The sequence below is a fragment of the Pinus tabuliformis genome, chromosome X (genome assembly GCF_031772625.1).
Source record: "Pinus tabuliformis cultivar Carrire ecotype Pingquan chromosome X, CPIR1, whole genome shotgun sequence".
In the NCBI taxonomy this organism is placed as follows: Eukaryota; Viridiplantae; Streptophyta; class Pinopsida; order Pinales; family Pinaceae; genus Pinus; species Pinus tabuliformis.
In genome coordinates, this window is record NC_142308.1 from 34,203,846 (window position 1) to 34,218,970 (window position 15,125).

Consider the following 15,125-nt stretch of genomic DNA (forward strand, 5'->3'; position numbering starts at 1 on the left):
TTGAATCCAACAACACCAACAATGGAAGTCATGCAGACTCCCAAAACTCACAGATCTTTTTCTCATGCATCATTTGAAATAGAAAATTTCTTGTAAAAATATCCTTGTTGATGGCTACCTACCTACTTGTTGATAACAATATTGAAAGTTCAAATTTCCAAAAGGTACATTATTTCATTCAAACCTCTTAACATTACAACTGTCTATTATTTTGCATTGCAAAAATGAGTCACTTAGCCACCTTTTTAATGACATTGGTGTATATTTTATGTTATAGTCTTAGACTAGACTGCTTGTAGAAATATTTGTACCATTTTGCATTGTGTAGATTCATTCTTTCAGATAATCTTAAAAACTCTCATATACATATAGTTTTAATCAGTTTTTTATCATAAAAAAAACACCCATATACGTATAATTACTTCGAAGGAGGGAGTTCCATGAGGAATCTTTCATCTTATGTCCGCGCCCTATAAGAAGTCACCACTTGTTCGTTATATGTGCCGTCAATTATTCATTATCTATGTCATCACTAGACACATGTGAAATTTTGTCGTCACGAGACATACATAAGGAATTCCTTCCTACAAGGCATTACATGTTAATTTTTCCTAGGGCTATATTGTTATTGGCTTCGATAATTGCATTTCAACATTTGCATATTAAATTCATCCCGTAGCCAACTTAACATTATTCAGATTTACAACATTATTCAGTAGCATAGGCAATTATATAGAAAGAACAACATCATCATCAATGCAACAAAACATAAGGGAAAAATAGAAGAAAAGCATTCACACATAGATACATCAGGATTGGTAGGAGACCAGGGCAAAACCCACTATAGGGAAAACCATTTCAATTTCTTCTTCTTATCAGATTGTCATTGAATGATTTAGCAAAACAGAGTACATTGATCCAAATCTTCAGTCATAAACCTATCCAAAAAAATCAACTAAACAATATCCATAAGATGAACCCAACAATGCTAATACACAAAACCCTGCTTTGGAAGTCTGCAATGAACTATCACTGTTTGCGGTCAGCTGTCGAACCCTATGGTCAATGAGAAAAATCTGCGGTCAATTGATAATACCAAACCCTAGGTCCAACCGCATAGAGAACGTGTCGTGTGTGCCATTGAAACCCTTCAATGCATGCATAGGCCTACATGCTTGCAATTGTGACTGAAAATTGTTTGTGTCATGCATGTGGTTAGAAAAAAAAACCCTAACACATGTGCGAGCTTCGGACCCTGCAATCTTGGACCTATGCGAGCAAACTTTCCACGAACCATCTTAGAACTGTGCGAGCCAAACCAAGGAAAGATGAAGAATGATCGTAATGATGATTTCCAAATGATGTTGAGTTCACTTGTATTTATAACCTTCCAAGGGTGTCCAATTTTCTTTATGGTCGACCTGATCAAATATGCACATGTGGGCTTTAATTAAAAAATACACTTTCCCTTGTCCAATTGAGCACTTCAATAGTAAAAATTGGTCCTCTCGAAAAGAGGAATCTCATCCCATGGTTGGAATTTATCATTGAACTTCCAAATTAACACTCCCTCTCAGCTAAGGAGAAATTCCAACTGCATCAAATAATCATCGTAGTATTCTATCATCAAATATCTTGTCTCAAGTATCTCGTCATCAAATCTCGTCACTGCTCATCTCTATTCATCTCTCCTTATTCTTGTTAATCTCTTGATTATATCTGCTCATATGCTGAACATTCTCGAATTAAAAGAAGAATAATTTGACATTGGATGGGAGCCTAAGCTACCACCCTCTAACATGTCGGAGAGCACATCTCAACCTGAAACCACATCGAGGATCTTAGTCTCAACCTACACCTGTATAGGGGAGCGAATCTCAACCCATCCTATTTCCCACCAATCTTCCCAACAATGACCCTCAAGAGTCATGTGGTAGAACATCTACATCATAATCAGCTTGGGTTGTACACCCCCAAGTACACTCTCAACCCGTTAGACAGATAGGGACCAATATTCCCAACAAGTGCTGCTTGTGGGTATGATGTCAACTGGGATACTTTGCATAGACTGAGATAGGGAGAGATAATCTACTTGTCAAAATGGGTAAGGATCACACACACCTTATGGGTGACAGATATGGGAGCAACATCTACGACCCTATTATCTAGAGATCCTTCAACCCCAAGAGCCTTCCATCTCAATTCTTCACCTTGGGAGCTCAGACAAGGGGGAAGAGTTGGCTCAGTGTTCTCAATCAATCTTGCTCTTTGTAGATCAAAAACATTTCATCATGCTTATATCTGGTGTCGGCTTGAACAACTCACCGACGAGTTCAATCATCATGTCTCAATAGTAGCAGTCTCTTGTTCATATATGACATCAAATAAAATATTACATTAAAACAAATATATATCACAAACGGATACCTTATTCATCCTCCCTCTTACGGAGGCAACAACAACAAGCCTAAGCTTTTCTCGTACAACAACACCAACTGAAGATATCTCGGTCCCAACTATACACGAGATTTTCTGCCAATCAGATCCCACTCATTATTATCACAATGTATTCGTGTCATATCCAAAACCTTCTCAAATATCTCTTCAAAGAGCTTCTTTAACTTGCCTCATAGCTAGCCATGCCAACAACATCGTACTCAACCTCAGTCGTGTTTAAAGCTATGGACTTCTCATCCAACAATATCATGGAATATCTTATACTAAGGTAGCACTTGGATGTTTTCATCTTATCAATAACAATCCCAAACAACATCAATACATCCATGCAGTCACATATCATAGGAAGAATATCTCAGACATAAAATTGATTGTCCCATGCAAATATCTTGAAGTGTGCTCAGTGGATACTCAATGTGTATGAAGCAGCTTACTCAAGTTTTATGCTAAACACACACACACCCCCCCGCCCCACACACACACATGAACATGTGTTCATACAGAAAATCAATGCTTCAATCAACTATCGGTTGCCAAGTCAGGTTCAACAATATCTCTTCATAACTTCTTGAAATTTAATTAGAGTGTCCAAGGATTCACATTTCCACTTCCTTTAATAGCTTCACGATATAGATTTTATTTTCTATATGTCAGAAAGTAATTCATCATGCGATGATTCTTCATTTTTAACTTCAGAGGCCAAGTCCCTCTTACTTTGATCATCAGAGGCTCATTACTTGTCAAGAATAGATCATCACTGGACTTACACAATTAATTTTCTCTATTGGTGCAATAGTCCCCTCTTCCAATGTTATGTATATTTATTTCTTCACTTTATGATTATAGGTTGGATTTAACCTATAGTGTCTTTGTTTAATTGGATTTGCGTCTAACTTCAAAGGGATCCTCATTTCTTCGAACTTAGCTATACCTTTCATCTCTGAAAAAGTGGTTGAGAATAAGTGTTAAACAAGATAAAATAATAGACAATGTATGAATGATAAAATGTTGAATACGTTATTATTCACAAAGATATACATTTATAATACATCCCTATGAATGTTGGATTCATATTCCAAGGTCTCTTATACTTTAGTGACTATTCACATTCCACCACATCAACACTTAGTGGATTAGGTGTCCAACATTCCTCCCCTTATTCCAAAGGGGTATATAAAAGTCAAATAAGAGAGCTATAATACAACAATGCATGACAACAGTAGTTTGAATGTGCTCTCTAAGATGAAGGTATAAGGTGGGAGAACTCAATGTCTCAATTGGTGGTGGTTTAAGGATGACCACCAATGCTGGAATATAGTACAATTCCTAGAACTCTTCTAAATATGGCTAGAAACTGAAGTCTTCTGCTAGAGGAAATGCTTCTTATTATTGTGAAAATGTATATCTTTGGGGTCTCAACTTGGAATGCTTAATGCAATTCCTGGAATAGTTCCAAATCTGGCAAGAAGTTGTTAGTCTTATGCTATAGGAAGTGTCCCTGATGCTTTGAAGAGGGAGACCATCAACCTAACAAAGGGAGGTCTCAACCAACATAAAAAAGGGATAACCTCAACCTAAAAAGTGAGGTATCAACCTACGATGGTTTAAAGAAGGACACCAACCAAAGGCATGCTCATGGGCTTCTTTATCTCTGGCTACAACTTTGAATCAAGGTATGGATGTCTCTGGTTATAGGCTCAAGCAACAAGTTCAGGTTGTGACTCAGGCTTGCTTGATGTATTTGTCAAGCTTGTAGATGACCATCAATTCCCCCCCTATTAGATACAAGGTGAGAAGATGAAGTGATATCAATTGCAAGACTTTTCAAAACTTGAGGACAAATTTTGTGATATGAGCAAAATATCTTCTTGGTTGTTGAAGCCCATTACCAAGAAGCGATCCATCCAAAGTGAATTTTTTTCTTGCAGGAAGCTTGTTTTTGAAGCATTTGTTTGAATGATGAGTGTGATGACCACAATGCTCACATGAATGAAGATCAAAACAATGATATTTCACATGGCCAACCTTGTCATAATGTTGGCATATGCAAATTTGTTGTTGTGGAGGAGGAGTACGTGGATATGTGTTGTCCTTAGACTCTTTGCAAGTCAAAATTGGTCTTATTATATCAACAACTTTTATGGTCTCTTCAAGGATAATGAGTTAGCTTTCATGTGAACCTTAAACAAGCAAAATATCATCATTTAACTCATAAAGGCAAACATGAAGAGAGACAACACAAAATTTGGTGACAAATTTCACCCCTCCTAGGCTACATCTTCAGTCCTACTAACATAGATAGACCCCTCCATAGATTTCAGTGATAAAAGAGTACATGAAATGTATTGACAAGTGAGTGGCTAGTTTCCCTTTCAAGATAACATTATCCTACAAAGAACTCTCGCTCTAAAAAACATGACCACCTATAGTCAGTCATGAAACAATCAACAAGAAAATGGCTCTCACATCAAGACCCTATACTCCATCTGAAAAAAGAGCATAAACGTACAACAACTCCAAATTGAAGTACTAAAAGAGAGCTTTCCTAAAAATTACATAATGAGAAAATACAAAAATGAGTTGCACCAAAGAATTCACAACTGCTGCAGATAAGTTATGAAGTCTAGAAAACCCCTACAAGGTCCTCTCCATGCTCAAAAGCCTTCAAAAACTGCTTCAAACCATTGATTGTCCCTAACACCCATAGAATCAAATCTACAAAAATTCTTTCCAGAAGTGCTCCAATAAATAAATAGAGGCTTCCATTGGATTCAGAATGTCCAAAAACCCCTATCAGGGCTCTTCTTGGGCTCAAAAAGGCCAAAATCATCAAGTTATGACTCTCCCAAGTTTTTTCCTACTATTCATCCTCCAAATTGGATCAACATGCAAACTGAGTGATATTTTCGCTCTTTTATCTGCTCAGGAGGCGAAAAATTCACCCACAACCAGTGTAAATTTTCGCTTAGTTTAAATGCCCAATAACCCCTCAGGCGCAAATCCAGGGTCACATGGGCACCATAAGGTTGAGGGCTTGGCAAACGGTCTGCCCCCGTCGGCCTTGGCACCTTTTCATCCGGGCTGTTGGTCACATGGGTTGATGTGGCTGGGGCTTAGGGCCAACCACCATCCCGAGGGGGTTAGGGTCGTCGGTTGCGGTCATATGCTGACCATAGGGCTGAGGGCTGGGGCTAACAACTCCCCCCACAACTGAAGCCCTGAATCCTATGCCTATTGTTATATGTGGCACCATGGGACTGGGGCTAGGGTCCAACACTTTGCCCTGCCCATTTAACACCCCTCTGAGGTCACCTGTGTAGCAATATGACTTGGGGCTAGGGCTTATAACCAACTCTCTCCGCCATCACCCTAGACACTTAGCGCATGGTCCAGTGGATGAATATGTGACCAAGGGCTAGGGGCTGGTCCCCGAGCCCTACCCTCGATTCATCGGCAGTCATGTGGAGGTTTCAAAGACCAGGGGCTAGGGCTAAAACCCAACCCCTCTCCCCCATAACACAAATAATAGCTCTTTAGCAATAACTCGACGCCATTATATGATAAGAAACATTTGATGGCATGTTGGTGGAGGCCGAAAATGGTTTGTGGCAGGTCATGGGTTCGATCCCGTTGAGGTCTGCGGGCTAAACCATAAAATTTTATCCAACCTCGAGGTGCCACGTGGAGGCCTTTGGTTGGGCCATGTGGCAACCTCTAACTGGACCTCCAAAATTGACATCACCCAATCAAATGCCACCAAATGGACAAATAACAGATAGACACTTATTCAGCCCACATTGGTCCTTCACCTAGTCGTACACCTAGTCAGCATCCTAACATCAGCAGTACAGATTTCCCAGTCAACTGTCTAGTCAACACACATGCAAATTTTTTAGTTGTTGGCCAAATGATCAGAACTTCATAACTTGAGCATACGAGATCGATTTTTAGTGATTCAAGTGGCGTTGGATTCAAAATGACGAGCACTATGATTTGAAGCTGGTTTCGAAAGATTCTACATACTTTCATGTTTGAGAAAAATTTTTTTATCTCCAGATCATACCTCCCCACTAGGAGCTTTGGACTCCAAAATTTTATTTTCTCATAGTAAACAAAATGTGGAAAAATCTCAAAACTTTCCAAATCTCAATCCTTAATGTTCTATTTTCAATTGGTGCCTTCAAGCTCCAGTCAAGGTACTCCACCTATCTTCTGCATGAAGTCCTTACCTTCCTCTCAAGAATCGAGCCACAGTTCTTAAAACCATGCAGGAACAAAAACATCGATGGATGGAATCTAAAAATTCTCTTCAAACCCATCTTTCATGGCTCAAGCAACTTCATCTTGAAGTTCCCTTGTTGAAGACAAATTTAAATTTCCATCTTGGTAATCATAACCAATTCAATGCTTGCCATGCACTAATTCAACTTTGCTTTAGTGTCCTCAAATTGTGCTTTTACAAAAAAGTACTATGGCTGCAATAATTCAATGACATATTTGGCTTTGTCCACAAAAACATAGAAATTTCTTGTACAATATTTATCAAAGATTTTATTCACGACAAGCTTCATTTTGAAACACTTGTATCGGTGAGTACATGACATAACTGTAGACATATTGGACGACAAACATTGTTCATCCCAAAAAGTCCTCAAACAATTAGACTCATAAACAAGCCAACATAACATGACATGTCAATGAAAAACATACTTGTTGCAAATAGTGATTATTCTTGTTTCACTTTACAAAATACCCAAAACAGGTAATGAACAACAAGTATTTACAATTTACAAAGCAACAAACTATACAAAATAGTCTACCCAATCTTTGCCTCTTCTAGACTTATGGGTTCTCTTTCTGCATCTATTATGCTTTGAAGGTTGCCTTAGGAACTATGCCAGTATCCTCTTTGCCACATGTTGTTTTCCTTGCATTGGATTGCACGACCTCTTTATCCTTCTTGGGACAAAGTTCTGGATGAAGTTTCCAACACCTTTCATTCCCATGCCCATTCATGTTACAATGGGTACATAAATAATTTCGCTTGCCCATCGACAAGGAAATCTTCAGATCTGAGGGAGGTTCTTCATGCTTAATGCCAAGCATTTGGTCCATTCTTTTGACCATCACTTTGCGTTGCTCACAATCAGCCATAGAATGGTCAACTGCATTACAAAAAGTGCAAGGATACACGTCCCACAAATATTTAAAATTACCAACATTTGGAAAATTCCCATGACACCTATACCTATCCCTTGTGTTGTAACTTTGATGATGAGAACTGGACGATGACATGCAAAGTCCTTTAAAACATTCATCTCTCTTGGGAGACAAATTGCCATTATCGCTACCATCTCGGTGTGACATATCATCATATGATGACTTTTTTGCCTCAGAAAGCTTAGAACACTCTCCAAACTCTCTATGACCATAACCCAATCCTTCATATCTTGGTCTCTCCTTTACCTTGATAGGATTGGTGATACCTTGGCCATTGATTCTGAGGCATCCTCCTTCATAACCCATCTGAGCTAGCAGCTTCATACCAATGCCTTTAATATGATTTTCAAAGGCTGCAAAAGATGTGTTATTAACATAAACTGCAGGATTTAAATTAGAGATGTTGATTACCTCCTTGGATTTGCCACTCATTTTTTCTGCTTTAGATGTTGATGACAAATTTGATATGACTTAATCCACCCACTTTTACCAACATGCATATAATGAGAATCTTTGAGATGCTGACAAAAATCAGAAGCATCATTCTCCACATAGGGTCCATAAGATGTGTTTGGACCATGCTTACATATTGGCTTCATCTTGGAAAAATTCTTTGCCGCTTCTAGAGTTGAACTCTCACCAAATTGTTCCTCAAGCACATGTTGCAACTAAAGGCGCATATGCCTCTTCTCATCTTTAGTAATTCTGAGCAATCTCCTCAATTCAACATTCTCCATTCGAAGAGACAAGTAAATCTCCTATAACTTTGGGAGACTTTCCAACTTCTTTCCCATACCTACATCTTGGTTAGAACCAACTCTGATACTAATTGATCTGAAATTGGAGGAGAACTTCTCCTTCCTAAAAATTGACCGTCCTTTGACGCTTTGCAAGTAAAAATGGGTCTTATTATATCAACAAGTTTTATGGTCTCTTCAACGATAATGAGTTAGTTTTCATGTGAACTTTAAACAAGCAACATATCATCATTTCACTCATAAAGGAAAACATGAAGAGAGACAATTAGATGTTTATATCAATAGAACTTCGATCCCCCGACTATCTAAAACAACAAGATATGCAGCCGGAGTCGCCACCTTGCTCATGAGCCTTCTGAAAATGCTAAGATTCCTATACTCCCGACTTCGCAAGTTTCAGAGTAAATTCTGGGAAATCTTCACTGTAACCGCCACAGAAAATCATAGAATCGAGGTTGGTGGACAATTTAAAATCAGAACATATGGAATCGGGGTCAGCACCTTGCTCACACGACTTCTACAAATGCAAAGATGGGCCGACCTCCGACCTAGTTATGGTAAGTCAATATTGGTGTATTCCTACAACATTGCATCCAAACCATCGAAACTTGAGTTGGCAATGTGTTTAACACTTTTGACCCATTAAACAAGAGTTTGTTCATAGAGAGAGCTCAAAAAATTATTAGGTTTTCGTCATTAGAATCCAACAATCTGCTTACCCGAATAATTGTTATGCTCTAAATTCTAAAGTCTCACCTGCAAATTTTACGAAACAATGAACCATTAGAACTCCAAATTATGCACCACGATGATTAAACCAAAAAATAATGTTCATCATCGAGAAGGTTGACAACCTTGCATCCCGCCACATAACCAAACACCTTTACCGTCCCCACAAGGAGTTTACTGCTAACCAAACACCTTTACCGTTCCCCACAAGGAGTTTACTGCATCGGCCGAAGTAAAAAAAACAAAAAAAAACCTCACTTGGTAAGAACGAAAACATGACAACCAGGAATTATGCTGCACAGAAAACACATGCACATAAACAAGAAATTCTGCCTTAATGAGTGCCACAACACCAAGCAAAAAAAAAACAGCCACTTTGAACACTGAAAACAGCTAAATCCACTTATCGATAATCCATTAACCATAATAATAAATTATTCACCAACACTCTTAAAACGATATTTACACCACAAGAACTCAAAACAACTCAAATTAACTCCTAATTATAAGAAGGATCACCCTTTCATTGTACAATTGTATCAACCCGGTGTACTGTACATGACATGATGACGTTGGTCCTCAAAATCTGAAACCTGAAATGCTGCGACGCACTTGCGTCACCTAAAAATTTCAACCAAAAACGTAATATTAACTCTAGAAAATTAAACAATTACACCAGTTTATGAAAATGCCAAATTATTTATAATCTTTTACCTAGGCATAAAGATGCTCCAGCTCAATGTCGCTGGCGTTCATAGGGTCATAATAGCGGACTTATAAACTTTCAAAACGGAATTATGATATATGCTCTCATGGTGGTAGGAATTGCACACAAAGTATAACACACTCTGTGTCAACAGCTCCATCAAGTTAACAAAACACAGCAATCCAACCAGGAGTACCTTATACACTGCCTTCGTCGTTATCCCCACGCCATGGCTGCGCCAGTACACGACTGCATACACGAAAAGCTCTCCAACAGCTCCAACGAAAATCTCCCCAATAGCTCCAGCAAATATGTCATGAAGTATAATCAGCGCCAGGGCCGTCGTCCGCTTTCCTTTGATAAGCTGGTTGCTCCTCCTCATGGCGGCCAGGCCGTAATATTTGTCCTCCAACACTGATACCACGGAGGCTAGGTAACACACTGTGCTTATATACGTTCGGAGGGAGAGGCCGACCACAGTTACAAGAATTAGACCGAAAGGAAAGGTCAATACGGAGACCCCCGAATTTGATTTATGATGAGCCTCTCCTCCTACAGCGGGGAAGAGGATTGTGGGGAAGAAGAGGATGAGCAGGAGGATGTTGGCCAATAGGCCGGCAGTCGACAAGGCGAAGAAGATTATTAAAAACCAGAGGAATGTTAAACTGAGGCGCTTCCAGACCCTGGGAACGTCCGCCCTCAAAACCCTCACGAACGACACTTCCAAATTCTTGGTGTTGGCGGTGTAGATGGAGGCCACTGTGTACACCACCGCCGCCGGGGACAACACCGACATGGCTAAACGGAAGGCTTTGTACGCTGCTACACGCACAAGGGCCTCCCTGGTTTTGTACGCTGCTACACCCACAAGAGCCTCCCTCCATACACGCCCAATCGTCTAGCCGCGGAGAATGGTTTCCTCTATTTGTTTCTGGCTGATTTTAGGGAAATCATTGCCGGAGAAGAATCTTTGGCCCAGACTTGCAATAGACAAGGGGAGAAGCAGGGTGAGAGCAAGAGCCCACACAAGTTCACGACGGGAGGAGCGGAGGAGGATGTTGAAGGCCTAATAACTGGAGTTCCTCGGGACTGTCTTTCTCCATTCTCCAAAAACCTAAACCTTTCCTCGTCTGCTTCTTTTCTTTTCTGCCAGAGTGAACGCGCCTGCTGCTAGTGGGGTGATCTGTGATGCTTAATGGTGGGATTGTTATTATTATATATGATAAATGATGTGCTGCGAATGCAGGAATGGGCGGGACTTGGTGAAACAAGTCCCTTGTTCACCTGACGAATTTACTGTATTTACTATTACCAAGACCCATTCCTTCTCACGCAAACCGACTCTGCCATATTGTTCTAATCAACTTTCCTTTTTAATCGGAAATCTGCACTTCGTCCATTGAGCTTCCTTGAACAATTGTTTCAAGATTGGAAGCGCGCACCTTAAGCCAACAATGAAATCAAATGAAATTTTAATGTTAATTCGATTAAACATAGTTTATGGATTACTAATTTCTTTAATTTTTTTTATGTAATTTAATTTTTTTATTATTCAAATTAATGAAGAACTGATTCAACTTTCTTACAATTTTTAGGCCGAAAGGTCTTCCTATGCATCAACAATCGTCAAAACTTTTAGCCTGCTCCGTTGGATCAGGTGAGACACTTTCAACCGTTGATTTGAAGTCTCGTGCATCACATCTGACAAGCATGCACTGCAATTTCGCTGCTTTTTCCAAGTATCGGTTGAGTTGCCTTCTTTTCACTTCAAAGTTCTGTTGTGCATTGAACCTGGCCATGTTATCAGATTGCCACTGGGGGAAATCTTAGGCAGATCCTATTTCCGGAACTGGGTTGTCGCCCAATATCAATCTTTCCAGACTGTTGCAGGTGAAGGGTTTCAATTGGGAACCTTTTCAGCCGGTGGTTTAGCTTTTGGACCTGCAGAATTATCCTTGTGTTCTGGAAAATTGGAGCCTGTGATGATTATCATTAGCATATTTGTTGCAGGTATTAGTCATGGATCCGTTTTTGATTTAGGTGTTTTTGTCTATGAAATCTGCATGCTGAAAGATCTGTCTAACCAGCCATGTTACTGCTCGGATGGTTTTAGGGTCAGTGGCCACGTTTGCTAAACTATATCCAGAGATGAAACCTTACGAATATGGTTTTAGAGTATTCTTGATAACATTCTGTTTCGTAAAGGTGTCTGGCTATAAAACTGGGGAGTTCATTCGCACAGCAATACACCGCTTTATCCTCATCCTTCTTGGTGCTGCTGTTTCTTTAGTAGTTAACACCTGTATCTACCCAATTTGGGCAGGCGAGGATCTACACAAGCTGATAGAGAAAAATTTCATGGGCGTCTCAAAGTCCCTTGAAGGTCAGGGTTTTAAACGCACGACTTGCAATTTTAGTAGCTAACCATTTTTTAGAAAAGTTTGCTGTATCATCCCACTTGTTTCTGCAAATACTTTTGCAGGATGCATTAATGGGTACCTTTCAGGATTTGAGCTTGAAAGAGTTCCCTAAAAAATTCTTACATGTCAGGCTGCTGATGATCCAGTGTACAATGGCTATAGATTGGCTGTGGTCTCTGCCACTGAAGAGGAAACTCTGGTACGCTACATGATTTGAATCATAGACGCCCTGGTGCCCACTGTTTTAAGTTTTAACTTTCTCGTGTCAGTGTCCGTGGTTAAAGCATTCTAAAACTTTCAGGAAGGTTTTGCCAGTTGGGAGCCACCTCATGGCCATTATAAAAAGATGAAGTATCCCTGGAAGCAGTATGTTAAAGTTGGAGGAGCATTGAGACATTGTGCATACATGGTTATGGCATTGCATGGATGTTTACTCTCCGAGATACAGGTTAGTTTTCAAGCACCAGGAGAACCTAAAGCTGCGTTTTTTTTTAAACTGAATTCTTATAGTCCACTGTGAGAGGTGATTTTACCTTGAAGCTTTTACGTTAATGCCCATAGAATTATTTCATCACTCCACTTTATCTTAGGTACATCTTAATATGGCTATTTTTGAATATTTCTCTTATTTGCACCGTCGTCATTTGTCTATTGCAGTTAGAGTACTCTAAACATGAAAATGATATCTCTGGATGTGGATCTTTAGAATTTACTTTATTTGCCTGTTGCAGTTCTCTAAACAAGATGTAGATCTTTAGAATTTACTTTATTTGCCTGTTGCAGTTCTCTAACCAAGATGCAGATCTTTAGTATTTTCTTATATTATATGAGAAGGATTGCATAGATAAAGTGTATACGGCAACAAGGGTTTTTGTCTTATTAAGCATTTAGAGGGATAAAGAAAACAATGGACAAATGTATCAATGTTCTGTTATTACATTTATTTCTTTAATATCCCCTTTACATTAAATGCATTTTTAACCAAGCAAACGCCAGAGGGCTGCAGTTTTAGTTATCCATCTATGAAGACACCTTGTTCTATCTGTTAATGTAAAGGTCACTCAATAGCGTTTTCTTTTTGCTGCAGTTTCAATTATCCATCTATGAAGGCACCTTGTTCTATGTGTTAATGTAAAGGTCACCCAATAGCGTTTTCTTTTTGCAGCAGTTTCAGTTATCCATCTATGAAGACAAGTTGTTCTATCTGTAAAGGTCACCCAATAGCATTTTCTTTTTGTTGTCGGAGAAGAAAGCATATCATTTTAGGACAAACTGGTTCATGTTTGTTATTTGATTTTTTCTATTTGTATAGTGATTTGATTATTACAATTTTATGAAGACATAAATACTTTATCCTTTTAAATTTGAAATTGTGATTTCCAAAGAGGAAAAAAACATTTGAATTTGAAATTGTGATTTCCAAAAAGGAAAAAAACATTTAAATTTGAAATTTTGATTTCCATAGAGAAAAAGAAAACATATTCTTACCTTTTAGACCCACTCTAACTATACTACCTTCATGAAAAGGTAATTTCAACAAAAATGCTTGAGAGATGGTAATTCATTCAAACAATCCCTCCTTTTCTTTTGCCCAATATGCAATCGCTATGAAATGTTAGCACTAATAAACTAGGCCCTTATGCTGTAATATTCCCTATATTTATTTATTTAAATTCCTAGAATTTTTTTTTATGAATTTCATTCAGAAAAAGGTATAACATTGATTCTGTTGGCCTTCTGTCAGAAGGCTTTGCCTGCTCTCCCTGTTTCAATTTCTTTGGGTGTAGTTTTTTACTTCTTAACTCATCTTGTAATGGAAGCTTTCGTGGTTTAGATAACGACTCACCTTTTGCTTTTTTGATATTAGAGCAGAATTAACTCCCATCCCAAAAGTTGCACTTAGCTTGAATACCCTTAAATAGACTGCTGAATATCGTGAGGCCACAAATCAACTCAGCTCTGACAAGGGAAGCCAAATTTTCTTTGTTGTAAACTTATAAATTCAGCACAAATAGCATTGATTCTGTTGTATTCTATTCTTATCATTTCCTTCGGCAAAGCAATATACTCTGTAATTTGATTTTGTATTTGAAATTTATTGCAAGAGGAAATCTATGGAAATTTGAAAACAGTGTTTTGATTATTTTATCAAACGACAAAGAGCGTTTAGAAGGGTAATTGCACAATATGATCCAGTGCAAGAAAACAAGGTTTTCCACAAACCAATTAACTCTTCTAAAAGAATTCAACAATTCCAAATTAATAATCCTATCGGCCTCTCTTTGTACCTTTTGGGACAATTGCTAGTTTAACAGATGTTAACATATTGTTCCTGATCTGCAAAAAATACACACACGTTTTTTCCAAATTTTTTTAAGTCTTTTCCATCAACTTGTTTCCCACAGTAATTTATGTGAATTAGTTCTTAATTGAGTAATAAAAATTTTTGCTCTCCATAAAATACTAGCTCCAATAATGTGGTTCAAATCCAGTGAAATTTCTGAAAGAGTCACATAAAACACATAAAAATCTCAAAATTCAGCTAGCTCCAATAATGTGCTTCAAGTACAGTGAAATTTCTGAGAACAAGTCGCATAAAAATCTCAAAATGTGTACGGAAGAAATGCCCATATGTCAATAATGTACGGGGTCGGGTCTATCGTATCGGTACGAGGCGTGTCCCATAAGTCTATGACGGCACTAAAAACTAGGCGAAGGAGAATCTCAATGTTACAAGACAAAATTGAGTGGAGCCAGTTCAAGTTTTATTGACAAGTTTCATTTATATGACATGATTATATAGTTATTCTTTAATATCTGAAATATGTGGATTGT

The 15,125-nt window shown here is 38.5% G+C and overlaps 1 protein-coding gene and 1 pseudogene across 2 annotated transcripts; one reads left to right on the top strand and one right to left on the bottom strand.

Annotated features, from left to right (window-relative positions):
• Window positions 1-9,916: 9,916 nt before the first annotated feature.
• On the bottom strand, window positions 9,917-10,666 carry LOC149138198 (uncharacterized). Its single transcript, XM_089450282.1, has one exon. The coding sequence runs from the start codon at window positions 10,664-10,666 to the stop codon at window positions 9,917-9,919; it is 750 nt and encodes a 249-aa protein (XP_089306408.1).
• A 965-nt stretch (window positions 10,667-11,631) lies between these two features.
• LOC149138199 (putative aluminum-activated malate transporter 3) lies at window positions 11,632-13,640 on the top strand (annotated as a pseudogene). The gene is made up of 4 exons (XR_016265030.1): window positions 11,632-12,253; window positions 12,353-12,489; window positions 12,592-12,738; window positions 13,378-13,640. The product of XR_016265030.1 is annotated as a putative aluminum-activated malate transporter 3 (transcript).
• The last annotated feature ends 1,485 nt before the right edge of the window (window positions 13,641-15,125 follow it).

Coding starts and splice junctions, on each gene's coding strand:
- LOC149138198 (XM_089450282.1), bottom strand. CDS start 10,666: ATGTCGGTGTTGTCCCCGGCGGCGGTGGTGTACACAGTGGCCTCCATC.